Source organism: Psilocybe cubensis, chromosome 2 (assembly GCF_017499595.1).
Source record: "Psilocybe cubensis strain MGC-MH-2018 chromosome 2, whole genome shotgun sequence".
Taxonomy (NCBI): Eukaryota; Fungi; Basidiomycota; class Agaricomycetes; order Agaricales; family Agrocybaceae; genus Psilocybe; species Psilocybe cubensis.
The window spans coordinates 3441699-3460311 of NC_063000.1; the positions used below are offsets into that span (position 1 = coordinate 3441699).

The following is an 18613-nucleotide window of genomic DNA, read 5'->3' on the forward strand; positions in this document are numbered from 1 at the left end:
TAGCAGGGGCTTTTTCACACGCCTTGCCATTGTCTTCACAGAAATCAAGTGCAATGCCCGAACCCATTTCTGGCCTATCTCCATGCGCTTTTGTCTTCCATATCGCCCATTACAAGCCTTCAATGGAAATGATGGGCCATACGCGTATGTCCTGACTATATATTTCTTAGAAATCCTTTCCTGATTCGTCTTGGAATTCTCAACCACTTTTTCAAGTTCGACAAACTGGGCATCGTCGAAGCAACAATAATACTTGTTTGTTTTGAGTAGACGGCAGGAGAGAAATTAGAACTAAAAATTTTAAAGCAAGGATATATTAACCAGCTATGTAGCCGCCACTACATGACGGGAACCTGCAGAATTTCAGATTATTTTTAAGATATTGGGGCACTGTCAGCGGGCCATGTGCGTACACCGGCCTCGTTAAGGAAACAGGGCCTCCAGAGCGCTAAGTGCCGTAGTCCTAGATAGGGCTACAGTGTATCAATAACTTCCCTCGGTAAATTAGGGCCAAATTTGCTCGTAAAAAGACAATGGAAAGAAGGCCCCAATTCAAATAACACATGCTATGTCTAAGTACGCCAACTAGTTTCCAAATGTGCACGTCCTAAAACCACTCATATCCATATATAGATGGCCATTGTAGTCCAGAAATGTCAGGCCGGAACTTTTTAATTGCCAAAGGGTTGAAAGCAATAAAAGGGACAGAGTGGTCGCTGCTCTTCAGACCTCTATCTTCCACCTCAACCCCAGTAAACACTATCCAACAATCGTCTTTCCGACTATTGTCAAGGTAACTCTACTCTAAGTAGCGTTTTGCTGTATTCTAACTTTCCTCCTTCCACGCTGCCTATCGAAATCAAACTTGTTGGTTCAAGTGTTGGCCCCGCTCAGCAATATATATTATTTTAGTTTCTAAAATGGCACATATGAATCAAGGTAAGGGTTTGTTTGACATGCTGCAGATGCTTTCTTCATGAGCAAAAAATTTGATAGAAACCTTGAATTCAATTCGCAAGCTTGTTAACAACAGCAAGGTTAGTCAAGCTTTCATCCAGCCGAGAATGCCAGCCATTGATTCGTACCCATAACTCTGGCAATCGAAATGTAGATCACTCTCACTCAACTTATGAGTTCCCTTTGTGAAATAGATTGCATCAATCTGTTTCGGAAATCCCAAAATGCACTCGAAGACAAGTCTACCATTTCTATAGAAGAAGCGAACAGGGAGCTGGCCCTTGTACTCGCCGACCTCGTCGTCAACCACACCATCCTTGGCACCTCTCTGTCCAGCTTTCCGGCATGCGCTGACGTCCAGTCCGCAGTCGACTTTCTAGAGAGGTCTTTTCCAGGATTCCGCGATTTGGAAATTAATAAACGTTATGATGAAATGCCTCAAATCGGTGGCACCTTGGAAAGCACCGAAACGGAAGCAGGAACCAAAGTCAAAGCCTTCGAGACTGTAACTGCTGGGGAGTTCATGAGGGCTGAGGCCCACGTCGTAACTGCTAGTCGCAATGGAGGGGCCCACCAGTTGGTTGAAATTGATATTTTGGAAGTTGACTAGTTCTGGATTAGATGCAGTTCCTTGTTTCTATTTTTTTGACCTCTTACTCGACTGGGGCGTCACTGCGTCGGCTATAAATTATGCTCTCTGTGTATATTTTCAAAGCAATTGAATATGTTGCTTATACCTTTGATTTACAACTCTAGCCCAGGCCTCGCCGATCTAGAATGGGTGAAGAATGGATTTAACAAACATAGTTATTTCCTGTGTTCATTAGCGCGGTACATCCTTCCTGACGTTGAGCTATCGATATGATATTGGCTTTTGTTAAGTCATGGTCCTTTAATCTGCCGAATACTTTGCGGGAGTCATCGTTGTACAGGAAGCGTTACCATAAGCGATATTATTATTTGTATTTTCAAGGAGAACTGACTATTGCACAATCCTTCACAACAAACGTTAGAGTTAAATTAGCATGACGTGTAGAGTACAGATGCTCACCGTCAAACAATACGTTGGATATCATACTGAGATGGCTTTTGGCGACGGTGTCCGTGATAGGGGGATCTCCAGGAGGGGCTCCACGCGAGGTTTGCTCCTGTAGCATGTAATGAGGATTGTTGCAAGGAGTAGGACTTCAAATGCTGAAAGCAAGGCCGAGGTAACAAATGTAGCTGCCGTTCTGGTATAGTTGTGCTGATCACAGGACACAACCATCTGTCTTTCAGAATCCCAACACAGCCTCTTCTCCATCAGCTGCCGCGAGCCAATACTCGATGCGATGAAGGAGGTTAACCAGACGCATATAAGAAACGTAATGTGGAATATATTTTTCCAGGTGGTGGGACTGAAAGGAAGTTGCATGTCAATTTGGCGTTTATGTTGCCAGATGATGAGCAGAGCGCCGACATGGAAAGGTGTGGTGAGGACGTATGCTATGATTGTAGGTATTGTGTAAAGTCGAGTTGTTAACACATTGACGAGAGCAAAGGAGAATGGGAAGATGGTGAAAAAAAGAGAAGAGTAGGTAAGACCTGCGAAGAAACGAGGCATCTTCTCCGGGCTTTTCGTGACAAGAGTCGTGATTGACGCGGTATCGGAGCCATCCACAGAGTCAGTGACGATCATGCTAGTCCTGCTTGGGAGGAAAGAGGTTGGGAAATGTGTAATTCGTCCCCTGGCAAACGTTACTTGTAATATGCCATTAATAAGATGCAAATACGTCGGTCCGCAGCGCAAAGAGAACAGTTTCGTATTCCCCACGGAGTGCAGCCGAAGATCACACGGTGATATAATGAGTAGCAAAACAAGGCTCACCTATCGATATTTACGCAAATCAGTGGTGGACGAAGCAAACGATGCTCGTTGCACACAAACCTCAGTATCTCGTTTACTGTTCTCTTCAATTATCTTGAAACAACATGAAACGGAGACCAGGACTGTTGTTTAATTGTATATAAGGCTGTGCACGCTTATCGCGAAGAGTCATCCGCAGGCCCTGAAAGTATGGAACAATGGCGATGTTGAAAGCACATCAGCTGAGGTTCCCGCAGTAGAATTTTCACAAGGGCTGATTTATTACACCGCCGAGTTGTACTTCTTCGCTCAGCCCGGTTGGACGGTGAGAGCTTGGCAAAAATATGAAGAGCACACTCCAAGTCGATTTATGAGGCAATAGGCCAACAAATGCATCATTCAAATGATCTTAAATGGACACATATACGATACACGAATCCTGCTATACAATGGGGCTTATAATCCCCGGACAAATATGAATTACATGGCTCAAAGTCCATTCCATTTGGAGCGCTTTGTTAGGTGATTCCCAAGATAAAGTAAGTCAAAATCGCCATCTGGGTGCCCGCGTTTGACCCTAGTTGGTCCCTCAAATCGAGTACCACCCTCTTGACTTGGCTGAACCGGTGTTGCAGCTGGTGAGATGGAACATTCTTGCTGCATGTGAGTTTCAATGGCAGTGCCCATAAATGGCGGCACTGTTGTCTCGGTTTCTACAGTTAACAGAGAATTTTGAGGTTCCTCTTCACGGTAAGATCGTCTGGAATAAGAGGAATTTCACGCCAGTCGGATGTTGAAATGAGCTGGATGCCCATGAAGAATAGTCGAAACAATCGATGAAACTTCACGTAGGCCGCTGGAGCAAAATGTCGACGAAGGCTGACACGGTCAAAGTAGGCAGTGTGCATTATAAGCCTTACTTTTTCCATAGGTTTCGCAAATTCGGATATGTCTTTGTGAAATGAGACCGATATGGCTTGATTGATTGGGTAACAGAAACAATGGGCTCGTTCCTCGGTGAGGTCTTCAACGTTTTGAAAGATTGGCCTTGCCCATGCATGGGACGATTTGCAATCAATTCGGCAGGCCATTGTCCACAGAAGTAGCCACCAAATCGATTCTAGGTCATGCTGGAAGTTGTGGGCAACAACTTCCCTATTTACACCAACTATCATCTCTGACACTGGTGCAAAAGGATTTGTTGATTCATCCGATGTCACTGATCTTGCTTCAGTCGCAACTGGTTGGAATATATAACTCCTCCCAAGGACTTCATGTGCCATAAAGTAAGGTGTACCCTGTTGATTCATATCTCAATAATGGCGACAAAATCAAGCCAAGAAATATACCGTTTTAGGGTCACTGGCGCCTTTATAGCCGTCTGGAGGCGGAAATTTCTTTGCATATTCAAGGTCTGAAAGTTTTGCCTGCCAGTTCAACATGGTGCCATCGGAGACGGCTTCAGTACTCTTATAGGCTAAAATATTCCCAGAGCTTATATCACGGTGGACCCAACCGGCACATAACATGAGTTGTAGCGCTACATAATGACCATAATTGAGAGCATTTCGCAAATAACTCAGTGGAAAAACTTACGGATTAGGACTTGCTGAAGTACGTCAACGACTTCACCCAGCTTGCCTAGATTTCCTACGGGGGTACATATTTCTCGGAATACCACGCGGTACCGCTTCTTTGGCATGTACCTACGTGGTGCAACAGGCTTTGAGTTTGCAAGTTGTCCTCTGGCCTTGGTCATTGGACGTGTCGTGCCAGCAGATCTTAGGGAGCTTCTTGGAGTAGGGCTTTTGCGAGCAGAATCGGGTACCGGACCAGAATTGGAAAATGCAGGGGGTAGGGGGGTGGCAGGAGCAGGAGCAGTAAGCAAACCCCTTACAGGGACGGCCTTAGGAGCTACGTCATGCAAAGCTGGACTGGCATAATCGGTTTCAATACTAAGGAAAAAGTCTTTGTACCGTTTACTTTTGACTAGATCGGAATGAAGAGACCTAAAAAAGTTAATGTCGTCCTCGTCGCCAGGTACCGTCGGTGTGGCTGGTTCCTCTTTCCAAAATGCCTCGATATCGTCAAAAAGTGCTTGTTGAATTTGGCCTTCAGTCTGTTCTGTAGAATCAATCCAAACGTCCTTCAAAACACACCGCTTGGGAGGATTAGTACTAAGGTCTTCGGCGAGATAAATTCGAGTCATTCTTCCAGTGCTGTTATTGGAATTGTAGACGCTAATAGGGCTGATCGTTCGGAAGAAGCGACTCGGGGCATTTACTTGAGGTATTTCGAACGTGTAATTTGAGTCTGCCTCCCGTGTAATTAGGGGGTCATAGCCAAGACCCTCCTCGGTTGCAAATAAGATGGACAAGAAGACCTTGATAAGCTTCTTTGGTTTCTGCAATTGATTTAGAATAGGTAGTTGACAACGGAAATAGAAGAAAACCCACATAGACAAAACTAAATGATTTCGATATGGCAGAATGAGACCGCGAATGAAACCAAAGAGTAACTTCGTCTCGTTCAATGGTTATCTATGAGCAGGTATATGAGAATACTTCTTCGACATAGAGAGCCACCTACCCCAAAAGTAAACATACGACGAACATCATCGTTCATAATACGCACATTGGCTGAAACTACTTTGGTGTTGCTCTAAATGATTGAAGTGTTAGAATAGATTTAACATTCATGAAAATGGGCATACATCGTATCTCTGAGCAGGGTCAACCTTATGCTCCATTGGAACTGCCATCGCATAGGTGTTCAATATCTTCGATTCGGACGAAAAGGTGTCCGCAGTGAAGCATGCGTCAATTTTATGAGTAGACTTGGCGATAGAGGCGTACGGAGTGTGCTTATAGTGAAACCTGTTTCGAGTTCTACCGGGATACTCAAATTTAGCGATGGATGCACTAATTTTTTCCAAATTTCTGTACGTCTTCATCTCTGATTGTGAGCCGTCCGGTGGAGAGAGATAGAGCATGAAGCGGGTCGTGTCACCAGTCCCAACCACCATGCTATCTGGCCGAAGGCACTGAGATATGCAGCTGGAAACATCTGCTTCTGACGGCACAAAAGGCAGGTATGAGCTCATGAATTGATCGAGGTCGCAAACTATAAATTCGCGCTCCATTTCGTGGGCGATTTGGGGGCGTACTGTAGGGATGTTGATGATACCCGCGTCAGATCTTGGGAAGCGAGCCGTGTCTGAGTGGCTTTGCGAACAATGGGTCAGAAAAACGGACAGAATTCAAAGGGGGAGTTCGATGGGGCACATGCATTCGGGGCTTGGTCTGGCTGCAATGGACATAAAGTTGAAAGCAAGTCGAAACAATTTAGCTAGACCGTGACGTTAAGGGATTGTGTTGAAATGTGAGTTCTTTACCTAGAATATACTTTGTCTGTCTTCGGAATAAGTGACTTTGATAAAAAGTTATTACTAAACTGAATGTACCTTCACAGTAGCGCGATTTACAGGTTTAGAGACAAGTTCGTAATTTCCAATCCGAGTCGCAACCGCGTTAGTGAACCTACATGTGATGGTGCCATCATTTCCCACGAGCTAACCATTGTCTTCACGCTTGTACTTATTTCTCGCAATCAAGGCCATCCCTATGATAGAACAGGGTGACAGTACAATGTTCCTTGAAAACGACACGGTATTGCTGTTTCTGTGTTTTTGTAAATAATTGCGGGGAGGCGGATCTGGAATTGGCAGGGCATTGGAAGAAGATTCCAGATGAGCGGTATCGGTTGTCCCACTTGGTGGTGGTGGTGGTTATTATATCAATCAACTGGACGTGAGGGTGTAATCAAAGTTCCCAAAAACCTGACTTTTCGCCTATTCCACCGAGACTTGGTAAATATGAAAGTAGCTGTAAGTCAACGTGGAGCTAATCGCAGTGCACTTAATTCTAATATAGACGACGTGTAATGACTCTAAAATATGTATTACAGAAGTTATGCTACAATGTCAAATCGGTGGCATACGCGAAAGTCTCACATAATCATAGGTGACTACGGGAGGAAGCTTGGAATATGATATTGAATCACTAAAATGATAGTAGGGTAAGCCCAGACACTAGAACCATGCCGGCGAGTAAGTTCCAGGAAGCAACTGGAGTATTAATCAAAGAAGAGGATTGTGTCGTATTGTCGCCTCCTGGATTTGAGGAGTTGCCTGAGCCTGCGCCAGATCCAGAGCTAGGACCAGAATTATTTGAGGGAGATGTAGCACTATTCATAGCAGGAAAATGATACAATTAGTCCTAAGCTTTGCAAAATAAGATTGAAAACGTACTTTGAGAAGACAGTAATCGACCGGATCTCCCAGAATGCGTTCACATAGTTTGAGGGTACGGTAACGAGGTCTACACAGTTACCCATGTTCGGGCACGTTGCTTGAAAGGTACCAGCACCGCCTGCAAAGTTACCACATACGTTCGTTTCCTATATATAAAATCAAAGGCACGGCCTGTGAGAAGGGACGTCCCAAAACACTAAATGACAAAAGAGACTCAACAAGAATAATAGTCTGAGGGCCGAAGAACTGGGCCGGGTTGCAAGTCGAGCTGGGATAGAAAGCCGTGGGCGTGGGCCAATTCGATGGGTTAGGATTGGCCGAAAGGGCATCCGAAGGAATAGAGCTACGCGGGAAGAACCAGATCTTAATACCGTCATCATTCCACAGCGTCGCGAAGGCTCCACCGCCATTAGTCGCAAAGCCCTGGCCAAACGAGTTGTCGCTCGTATCAGCAATCAGACACCCTTCGTTCGTCGCCTGGCCGGTTGCGTTGATGAAGCAGTTGGGGCTGACGAGGTTGCCCGTCTCCTCCACACCATCAGTAGGGTGTGTGCATCCATCTACGGTGTGCAAAGCATATTGGTTGTGAGGTGAAAGGTTGACGTTCTCCACGATATCAATCTCTCCGGTGTTAGGCCAGGTAGCACCGCCCGTAGTCCAGAACGCTGGCCAAACTGAGCACTAGTGGAGCGTGATGAAGTAAATTGATGTTTGTAAGTCCGCCGGCACCACGCAAAGCACGAGGCAGAATAACTTACTCCGAAGGGAATGTGCATGGCGTCCAGTATAATCAAGCTACCGGGAAGGACTTGAGTCTTGCTCAATAGTTGTACAGAGTTCCTGCCGAACGTGCCTCCAGGTTGGGCACTCGTGGTGTCGTCAACTTTGATTACAACGTTCCCCGCTGCGTTGACTGAAGTCAAATTTTGTGCGGCTGCAAAGGCTTGATCTGTCCAGTTAACATTTCCTATGTGGCAAGAGTTGAAGGATAAGAACACAAAAAGTTGCATTGACAACGGGAGTTACACATACCTTGATTCCCAGGCAAACCATAGAAATCCGTGGCATCATTGCCCGTTTTGAATATCCATTGGTCGAAACTGCAAACCATGGTAAGTACACACATGCCAACTGAAGGACGCTACACCAACTTACAAACTTGACCCGCTGTAGTTAGTTTGCAGGTTTAGTTGCTGGGAGAGGGCAGTTTCTAGTAAAACGGCGACAGTTGCGATGCGCAGCATTTTGGTGTGGAGAGGAAAGGGGAACGACATCAAGTCCTTCGGCGACTTCGAAATACTTATAGGGGGTCATTTCCTCCAATAATAGAACGATGCTGTAAAAATATTGCGGCCTACAAGTAAGCATCCTGTGATGTCGAGCCAGAAGTGAGGCCTTGAGGCTGGCTGTGGATTCAGAGGAACTGTTGATGTAAGCCTAACTAATTATAACCTTTGGAGCATGGGCAGTGCAATGTCGGTGGGAAAAACTGCGGATGGAAGGCTCGCGGCGGTGACGTCGCTCCACGGGAGCGCCTAGACGCCGCACTGATCGATATCATGAAAATCTTCAAAGGGAAAATGAAAGGACGACGATCACCACAAAATGAGGGTCATGAAGATCTTGGAGGAGAAACTTGCACATAAAATTAGCACTCCTCTGTTTGAGTAACTATATACCTGTGACCGTCATACCTGCTTTGATTATCCAATGGATCTTGTCGATCAGTGTATAAGATGAGCCTACTGAGTACTCAATGCTATGTACTATGATCTGTAATAATACAAAGTCCAAATTTGCCGCTAATACAGTAAACATCATCACTCAGAAAACATCGTTGAAACAGATAGATAACGTACCTCATAAGCCTACGGATGTAGAAATTTCAGAGGCAGAAAACTGAAATACCAATCCAAGTTCAATTTTCTGGTTTGGAGTCGATATACTGCTGAGAGTCATAAACTCGCCAGCCATGATTAGCGAAATAGCATAAGTCGTAATGTTACCTTTTGGTCATTCAATGATCTTGACAAGAGACTAAACCACAGCCAAGGAGAGCATACAGGTGGACAGGATCCAGGAAAACCTGTGATAAATCTTTTATACAGCAATAGACAGAGTCTACAAAAGATGTGGATATAGTACTTAGCGTAAAGATTAACCCCTGCAAAACGGTGGAGAACGCGACATAGAGAAAACAAACAGACGAACAGTATGAAAATGTATTAAGCGCCTCTGCCGCGCCCTCTTCCTCCTCGCATAGGTCCACCACGTCCACCACGACCTATACGACATTACAGTATTAGCATCAAGAAATAATTTTGATACGGGATGATGAGACGACGGACCACCTCTTGGAGCACCACGACCTGAACGATGGAAACTGGAATCTCAGAAGATATATCAATATTACATATATACCCGCAACTCACCTCCGCCCATGTGTCCTCCCCTAGCTGATCGATTCATATCACGAGCTCTGTTCTGCTCTTCCTTGACAACATCTAAAAGCGTGTCCGGTACCCGTAGGTACTTGATCTAGATGATATCAAAGTCAAAGGCTATTCAATGCTGGTTCTATGGATTTTGAGGCGAATCATCAAAGGCCATGCCCAATCCAAGAAAATAATGGCGCGTTTTGTGATTTGTACGTACTGTGCTCCCTCGAATATAACATTCCTTCAACTTCCAGAATCTATCTCCATCTGGATTTGTCTGATAGACCTCTCGTAGTGTAATGTTCATGAAGTTATCACAGTTGACCAGATGACCGTTGAGAGTTTCGCCGTTCTTGAGCTCGACAAGCTTTAGGAAGTGACACGGAGGTGAGTGTCTTGCCCACATTAAAAGGTTTCAAAGTCGTACCATAGGCTTGTTTTGAGCAGCGGTTAACAGCGATAGGGGTAGCTATGTAACACATTTAATAGCAGCGAGTACTCGGGGAGGAATGGCATACCATGGTAAGAGGAAGTGGTAGGGAAGCAAACCTATGATGATTCTCATCAACGGACGCGTTTTCCAGCCATCAAAAAACGTGACCACAACATGGACCAATCAGATACCGTGTCTATTCATCTCTGTCTCGCTAGGTCTCGCTTCAGTGTTACTTCACTCTCCACCCGTCCTCGTCAATACGCTGCGCGATAGATAAACATCCAGAACAAGCCATCTTTCTGTGAACTATACTCATACTAAAATATCTAATAGATAGAATGGAGGCGACGCCCCGAACCGGTAGATTTTTTTTTACACAAGTAGGCGAACGAGCCCAAAGGTTCAGATCTGAGTTCAACTCTGAAGAGTTCTGAGGTGAAGCAAAAATTGTCGTTAATTATTCCTCGGTGAGGGTAATGCATCGTTACAAAATGGTATTGTACAATCGTGGTTCGTCTTCTTGGAGTCTTCTTGGAGCCATAAGTTCAATTAACATAAGTTATCACCGACTTCCTCGCTCTCTGCCCATCCCTTCATTATTTGATGAAGTCCATTATTTGTATCCGTTGGGTCGAGATTGAAGTTGGTCTGCAAACACTACCCGCCAGCCAAACGCCTCGCCGAAAGGCTGACGCCACTCGTAACTGCAACAACCGCGCCAACTAGCTCAGTGCTAGTGCTCGTTCGGCTTCACTACAAAATTATAATCTGTTAATTCACAGTTCCCTACGCATGAACAGAAGATGACGTACGTTTCAAGATGTTCCTCCCTGACGCCTTCATAAAGGATCCCAGTTATACTCCGAATAGAAAATGTAGGCGAAATCTAGCACAAGGGTTAATAGACGCTATAAAACAGTACTCGATGGATACATACCACCGAAAATGTTTGTGCAATGACGGTCCATGGGTGGTGTGAACCAGTGAGTGTCCCAAACGTGTTCAACAGGTGTTCAACACCTCTCGGTGTCAAGTATACCCGTGAGTTGAGCTAATGGTTTCTCCTATTTAGCCAAGACTATAGTGGTACTCGAGCAACAAACTCACCTCAAATCGGTGACCCATCAATATTTACCACAGGGAACGGAGAGGCTATATGGACGCCTAGGGGTGTTGAATGCAATGGAGGAGATGACGGAACGAGGGCAAGCAAGCCAAAGTTCCCGAGGAAGGGTAAATGGGAGCTTTTCGAAAACGAAAAAAAAAAAAATTCCGCAAAAACGAAAAGGGAGTCGACGCGCCAGCTGCGGTAGGCCGGTAATTTAACCCACAGCCGCCATTATATACATCCGTGCCCGCTCACCCGCCGTGTAAATGAGGCAAAAATGTACTGTACATTCCGGCTTGTTATTTAATTGCACGAGCTTGAACAGGAGAGAAAGTGCGTGTTCTACAGGCACCGACGTTGCAACGCGCCATTCCCGTTTATCCCTGGCAGGCAGACGCACTACCTACCCTGGCACCTCGCGTTCCTATCAATTAAGTTGGCCACTCAGCGCCCCTCCAACCAACCCCTTTCTCATTACCGAAACAGGAGAACACGAGGATAACTCACAGTGGAAGCCACCATTCATGTAGTTACACCTTACAGCACCATCGAATCACATAATTTCATTATTTGAACCCAAGGCAGCCCCTGAGCGGGATCACGATGGTGTGCACTTGGTACTCATTAAAACCACTCTTACCAAAATAGGTCTAATTACAACGCTGCGTTTGGCGCGGACGCGTCTGGGCGCGTTTCCGAATGTTGCGTTTGTTTGCAAGGGAGGGGTAGGGAGGGGTTCTCCAGATGCATATGATAATTGTGGCGCATGATATGATAGTCGACCCATTGAAATAGTGGCTTAGCTAGCCGAAGGTCGTTACGACTCCTCGCCTCGAGAATTCCTGGAATTCCTCGACGTCGCATTTGCACCTCGGGAAAAATAATCACACGCAGAGGCAACGCCGAGGGGCGTCGCATTCAAACAGATCCCCATGCATAGCATAGTATAGTGGCTTCAACGCCACACGCCGCACTAGTCAAATCTGCCACGCACACAACACAAATATAAGTAACTAAGATGGTCGACAAATACTTCAAAACTACAACTCATATAACACAGTGACGTCAATTGATAGAAAAGAGGAATTTTATTTGCTTTGTTTGGAATCACGGCTACTACTAGTAGATACTGAATAAATCCACCGGTCATCGACTACCAATAGGGCGTCGACGGAAGACTAAAAGAAAAAAAAGAAAAGAAAAAAGACGGAACCAGACTAGACGAGACAGATTTAAAAAGAGACTATATCTACTTTGAAAAAAAAAAGAAACTGAAAGAGAGATAATCAAGGGAGGAAAAAAAGACCTAAATCATCACCCACTGTTTGACATTTTGCTTCATATTCAAAAGTCCAGGATAGAAAAAAAAGTAAAAGGAAAGACGAAAAAAAAAGGAATATAAAGGACTTATGAAGACGGTCGGTAAAGTATAGAGAGAGACAGTGGGGGGGGGGTAGGGAGAAGATCGAGAAGCGACTCCTGCATCTGCAGCATATAATATAAAGAATTTTTTACACCAAGTAAACCAAAAGAGACCGAAACACAAATTGAAAGGGGGAAAAAAATATAAGAGACAAAGCGACAAGGTTTCGAAAAGAATCGACAGAGTGAGAGAGAGAGAGATACAAAAAAAAAAGGAAACTGTATATGGGCGATGAGAGATACCGATTCTTCTTTCGACATTTTTGTTTTGTAAAAAAAAAATGTTGGTTGTCATCCTAGTAGGAGGACAGTCTAGCTGGCGGGAGGGGAGGAGGGGCTGGGGATTGGTTGCATGGGTAACTGGAGATATGGGGTAAAATGCTTGGGTAGAGGGATATAATGCGATGTGGTATAGCCTCTCAGGCCGCTGCCATACATATGACAGCAGCAGCCGTCAGGAGGTACAGATAGCGGATATCATGATCAGACGTGCAAATGCAGCATCGTCCGAAAGAGGAAGAGAGAGGAATCGGAGTAGGAGAGTAGGAGGCCAGTATGCCAGATAGTCGGAGGTAGTAGTAGTAACAGTCGGATAAAATCGACCCAAGAGTCGTTTTGTTCGGCGAGGAGTAGAGGTAGAGATAGAGAGCGAGGGATATACGCATATCACGCATGCAGCTGAAGAAAAAAAGAATCGTCCGTCTAACCCAAAAAGGAATGTTCTCTTTTTTTTTAAAAAAAAAAATCGAAAACCCGAAGCAATGAGAGGATAAAAAAAATAGTGATGTACAATGTTTACTTTGTCGTTCTTGTTCAACTTTTTTTTTTGAGTTTGGTTGAACTTTTCTCGTTCAACCAATTCATCATGTAGCTGTTGGTGTCGGAAGCGGCACAGGCGTCCATCCCTTCCACACCACCCCTCCATCCGGAATAGGCAAAAATGGCGTCCTATTCCAATCAGCAGCTACAAAAACCCACACATCATCATCAACAACCAGTAACAAACAAAATAAAAATCGAAAACACGCACTCTCTGTATACACCGTATTGCCCCACCAATTCAACACAATCTTGCCCCCCTTGGGGAACTGCAGCGTGAAGAAAATAAGCATCACACTAATCACAGTGCCGCTATCCAGCGCCGAGCTCAGCACATAGTTAAACTTGCTCCACCACGCAAAGTTCTTCTTGCGGATCAAATACTGGAACACGAACCCGACCGCGAACCAAGACGAGTAGTTGATGCCCGTCGCAGGAGGGATGTATGATACCCCGTTCAGCACGACGGGCGTGCTCACGTAGCGCACCCACGATTTTGGATAGCGCCGCTGCCAGAAGAAGAATGGGAGTGGGAGGAACGCGCCGACGATGATCGCGTACAAGTGCGGGTGATAAATGGACCCTGTCCCGAATTGGCGCGTAGGTCCAATAAGACCCCTATAAAAACAACACCCCCCAATCAACATCAACACCACAGAAAAATAACCCGTTGCGGAACGTACCAAACTGCAGACGCGGTGTAGAACACCTGGTTATGCGGGCATGTCAACTGCGACGGCTGGTCCTTCTGGCAAATATCCGGCACATTCGAGAACATCCACTCCTTCACGCCAACCTGCACAAACGCCGCTAGCGTCGTCGCCACCATTTGCACTAAAAGTTCATAAAACAAACATCAGTTATCCGAACAACCGACGAAAGAAAAAACACGCTAAAACACCAACAACACCACGCAGAAAATACAAGATAAAAAAAAGAGAGAGAGACCAACACGCACCCATGAACGTCGCACGCGGCGGCACCTTGACATAATGTCCCAACTTGAGATCCTGCACGAACGACGTGCCCGCCGAGAGCGTCTGGACCGCATACGACTTGAACACCATATTCGCAAGCGGTTTACCAGGTAACAACGTCCCCGGAATAATTTGCGCTAGCAAATTAAGTGTGATCTAAAAAAAAAACAAAACAAACAAACCAACAAACAAAAACCGTTAGCTGAAACCGCAAAAACAAGCATGAAAAGAGAAAGAAAGAGAAGTACTAACACCCTGGCCCGTCATCGCATAAATGAACCCACTAGGCAATATATATATCACCGGAAGCAAAATACTCAACAACAGCGCCCAGACCGGCACATCCGTCGACCACACCTCAACCGTGACAACCCCCAACGAGAAAAACACACCAACCGCAATCAAAAACCACCAATCAGGTACTTCCGGGTAATTCCTCATGAGCTTCGCATGGATATCATCCTTTTCGACTCTGATCTTCTTGAACCCGTTGAGCAGCGTGCGGCCGTGGTACAGCGCCGTGTGCACGATGACGCAGGTGGATAGGGCGAATGCGAGTAGGTATGTGATGGTGTATGTTGCGGGCAGGTAGAGCGGGGAGTAGTCGTTGTATGCGGCTTCGTCAAAGGTGTCGTTGGACCGCAGGACGCGGGTGACGTTGTATGTGTTCCCGAAGCGGTCGTATGGCTCGTTGGCGGAGATGGGGAAGTAGGCCAGGTTCCATGACTAGGTTATCTATCAGCACCGAAAGCGTATGTGGAAAAGACACGCAAAAGACGCACGTTGGTGTAATACAGCACTGGCGTGAGGATCCAGTAGAACAACACGAATCCAACAAAGATATGCACCTCTGCCCACCAAGGAACTGTAAAACAGAATCGGCGTCAACAACTCAACTCTACCCGAAACAAAGTAAAAAACCCTACCCATCAACGGACTCCCAATCCAACTAATCTGTGTCCAATCAAACGTGAGCACACTCATACCCAATCCCGAATGCACCCCAAACAGCTGATTAACCGGCACATTATTCGGCGCCGCCCAACAAATAAACGAGAACACCGAGAGCGCCTCAAACAAGTACCCAGGCAGCACAAAGAACACGAACCCCGCCAGCGTCGTGATCACAAAGAACCTATATCGCGACATACCCTTGGCGCCCGGTCCGCCGCCGACGTAGCCTACGATCCCGATCCCGTCGTCCTCGTCCTCCGCATGGAGCGTGTTGAGCAGTGTGCACGCCACGAGATTCTGCGGCCACACCATGCTCGCTGGCCAGACGAGGAACCGCCTGCACAGCCCCGCGAGCCCGAACCCGACGAGCTGCGTCGCGAGCACGAGCGTCAGTCCGAACCAGTATCCAAGCTTGATGTGGTAAAACACCTCCGCGACGACGATCGCGTTGAGCGCGTACGGGCTCGTCGTGGACACGTTCGCCATGATGTACACAGACGCGTGTTCCTTGATATTCCATGGTCCAGGGTTGAGCGAGAACTCGAGCGTGCGCGGGTACGTCAGCGGCAGGAGAAGGTTCGTGATAAGACGGAAGGGCGCAAAGGACGGCTGATGCAACGGGAGCATGCGCCGTGGGAGGTGCGGCAGCGGCACGCGGTATGTGTTGATGGGCAACGTGAACGCGAGGAACTTGCCAAAGGGGTACGACACGAGGAGCAGCGCAAGCGGCACGATCGTCGGCGCCGGCGAGCGGAAGTTGAAGAACACGTTCAGCGCACTGTGCCGTCAGAGTATAAGAAGCAAATAAATTTTAAAAAAATGGAGGGGATATACACACCTGCTGACCATGCAGAGCAGCAGCCCGACGAACCACATCCTGATCGTCATAGCAGGCATATCCGGGTCGTCAATATTCGACACGGACGCGCGAACCTCGGGGAACGGACTGTCCTCCTCCTCAATTGCGTCAAAGTCGAATTCCATCCTAGATAACGAAGGAGACGCAGATCGCATTAGCTCCAGATCCAGTTCCATAGTAGAAAAAAAATGGTAGCAATAAGGCAGTAGCAGTAGCAGTAGCAGTAGCAAGAAACAGCAAGCGGTGGGATTTGTGGAGGCAATCAAAAGAGGATCAAAAAAGCCAAAAGGAAAACAGAGAAAAGAAACGCAAAAGGGCGTAACGGCGAAAAAAAAATAGGGCCAAGTTAAGTGGAACGTAAACAAAACCACAACGTCGGGCATCGTGCATGCGCACGCGCACTGGCGCATTGCAAAAGGACGAAAGAAGGATAGGAAGCGGAGAAGACATCGAAGAGCCATAAAGGAACGCAAAAAGGTCGTCACCTCTCGCCTGACACCCTTCCTCGCGGGTCGCGGATGTAAAACAACAAGCAGGACAGGACAGATAATAAAAAAAAATATTTTAAAAAAAGCAAAAAGGAAGACAGCCCATCCACGCGCAACGAAGCACTACCCGCGAATCCAGCAACAAAGAACAGCAAAAACAGGACATCCCAGAAACGAATTCACAACGCAAATCCAACCGCGAACGCGCGAAGTAAGGTAATCCAGCGATCGAGTGGACACTGCGGGCGAAGCGCTAGAAGGGAAATTGACCAACCAACCCACTAAAGCGAGCCGAACCGCCACATCGAAGAAAAAAATCAACCCGACTCGACTCGACACAAGCCGAACCAGGTTGCCATCAACCCCCTTTGCTCCCCCAGGTTTCATCCCAAGGCCCATCCTCCAAGCCAAAAAAGAAATTCACCCAGTTCATACCATCCAATCCCATACCCATCCCAATCCCACACCTCGCCGCACCGCCTTACACGCAACGAAAAATAAACCCCAAAAAAGGTAACCAACTCGCACAAAACCGCAAAAAATAGCAACAAAAAAAACACCACCCAAAAAAAACACACCAAAGGGCAAAGGCAAACGTAAAATGACCACCAGCGCTTTTCCACCCACGCATCACATCACATCAAATCACAAAAAAAACAGCACCGCAAATCCACCAACGGGAAACGGTAACACACCAACCCCGGATACCCAACACACCGGAACTGAGAAAATCAGGACATAACGAGGCCGTCTTCCATCCAGCTCCAGCATCGATCCAGAAATAGCCCCGCGAAAAAAAAAAGATGAAGATGAAGGAGACGAACATTTCAAATGTTCGAGTGAAAAAAGCGACAGAAAAGACAGAATGGAAAGCAAAAAAGACAGCAGAGCAGCAGCAGCAGCAAAGAGAGAGAGAGATAAAGGATAAAGATAGGCATGCCATGCCATGCAACACCGCGCTATCAATATCTCAATCCCAGGAAACGGGGTGACAGTGCTGCGGTACGCCAGCGTGGGCGTGGGCGTGGGTGTAGGCGAGTAAGAGTGTCCCAGTGCACATAGCACGAATACGAGAGCACGAGCACAAGTATGAATGAGCATGAGTATATGCGCGGGGCGGCGTGGCACCACTCGCCACTCGACAGCACCATCCCACCCATCTCACAACTCGAAAAAAAAAAAAAGAAACACACTCCAAATAAAGAAACCCACCCACACGCGCACGGACAATCCCAGAGGCCTGACGACCAAACCAGAGACATCACGAGCCGATGAGGAACCTAGAGCAGGGGCAGAGCAAAGAGGGCAGAGCAACCATCCATCTCGTCCATCTCGTCCATCCATCCATCCGGGACACCATCGATCTGCCTGTCAAACCCAGTGCCAGTGCCAGTGCCAGAGAACCACGTCGGAATGGCAAGGTTGCAAGTTACAAGTGGCAGTTTTGTCGCGTCCGCACATCGCCCGTATCCATATCCATATCCGTATGAGCATGAGCATCCGCGTCCGTCGTCGACGTCAGGAATGATGACGATGATTCTCGCACGATGCACGCACGGCGCACGGCGCACGAGCCAGCGAGTGATAAGAATAAACCAGAGCGAACAGACGAAAAATGAAAGATGAAAAATGAAAAATGAAAAAAGTGAAGAAAAATGCAAACGAAATGAATCACAAGTGAAAGAAAAGAAAATGAAGAAAAAAAAATGAAAAGAAAGAAAACCAAGAAAGAAAGAGAAGAATCTCCAAAAAACGACAGAAAGACAAAAACACTCACTTAATACTCCCCTCCCTACTCTCCCCATCCCCCTCTTCATCCTCCTCATCGCCCTCCTCATCCCCATCCTCATCCTCCTCCGTCCCCCTCCTCCGACTCCCATACTCGCTCCATCCACCCTCACTCGCGCTCCCCGTCCCCGTCCCCGTCCCTCTCTCCAAATCCCCCGTCCCCGTCCCCGCATCGGAACTACTCTGCCTCCTCGACTTGGACTTGGACT

At 46.8% G+C, this 18613-nt stretch overlaps 5 protein-coding genes across 5 annotated transcripts; 1 reads left to right on the forward strand and 4 right to left on the reverse strand.

Moving 5' to 3' along the window:
- Positions 1-920: 920 nt before the first annotated feature.
- On the forward strand, positions 921-1567 carry JR316_0002628 (uncharacterized protein; the record flags this gene model as incomplete). Its single annotated transcript, XM_047888417.1, has 2 exons — positions 921-939; positions 1152-1567. The coding sequence occupies 2 exons, from the start codon at positions 921-923 to the stop codon at positions 1565-1567; spliced, it is 435 nt and encodes a 144-aa protein (XP_047753340.1).
- A 1955-nt stretch (positions 1568-3522) lies between these two features.
- On the reverse strand, positions 3523-5945 carry JR316_0002629 (uncharacterized protein; the record flags this gene model as incomplete). The annotated part of the gene is made up of 5 exons (XM_047888418.1): positions 3523-4101; positions 4153-4280; positions 4400-5207; positions 5438-5464; positions 5517-5945. 5 exons carry the CDS (start codon positions 5943-5945, stop codon positions 3523-3525), a joined length of 1971 nt encoding a protein of 656 aa, XP_047753341.1.
- A 919-nt stretch (positions 5946-6864) lies between these two features.
- Positions 6865-8359, reverse strand: JR316_0002630 (putative glycosidase C21B10.07; the record flags this gene model as incomplete). The annotated part of the gene is given in 6 exon segments (XM_047888419.1): positions 6865-7048; positions 7113-7233; positions 7253-7796; positions 7874-8082; positions 8148-8215; positions 8271-8359. 6 exon segments carry the CDS (start codon positions 8357-8359, stop codon positions 6865-6867), a joined length of 1215 nt encoding a protein of 404 aa, XP_047753342.1.
- An 856-nt stretch (positions 8360-9215) lies between these two features.
- Positions 9216-10074, reverse strand: JR316_0002631 (RNA processing protein; the record flags this gene model as incomplete). Its single annotated transcript, XM_047888420.1, has 7 exons — positions 9216-9236; positions 9304-9399; positions 9464-9484; positions 9537-9653; positions 9771-9920; positions 9981-10022; positions 10072-10074. 7 exons carry the CDS (start codon positions 10072-10074, stop codon positions 9216-9218), a joined length of 450 nt encoding a protein of 149 aa, XP_047753343.1.
- A 3308-nt stretch (positions 10075-13382) lies between these two features.
- JR316_0002632 (Glutathione transporter 1) lies at positions 13383-16304 on the reverse strand (the record flags this gene model as incomplete). Its single annotated transcript, XM_047888421.1, has 8 exons — positions 13383-13483; positions 13550-13956; positions 14022-14172; positions 14297-14471; positions 14619-15041; positions 15098-15180; positions 15242-16047; positions 16108-16304. 8 exons carry the CDS (start codon positions 16302-16304, stop codon positions 13383-13385), a joined length of 2343 nt encoding a protein of 780 aa, XP_047753344.1.
- Positions 16305-18613: the final 2309 nt, after the last annotated feature.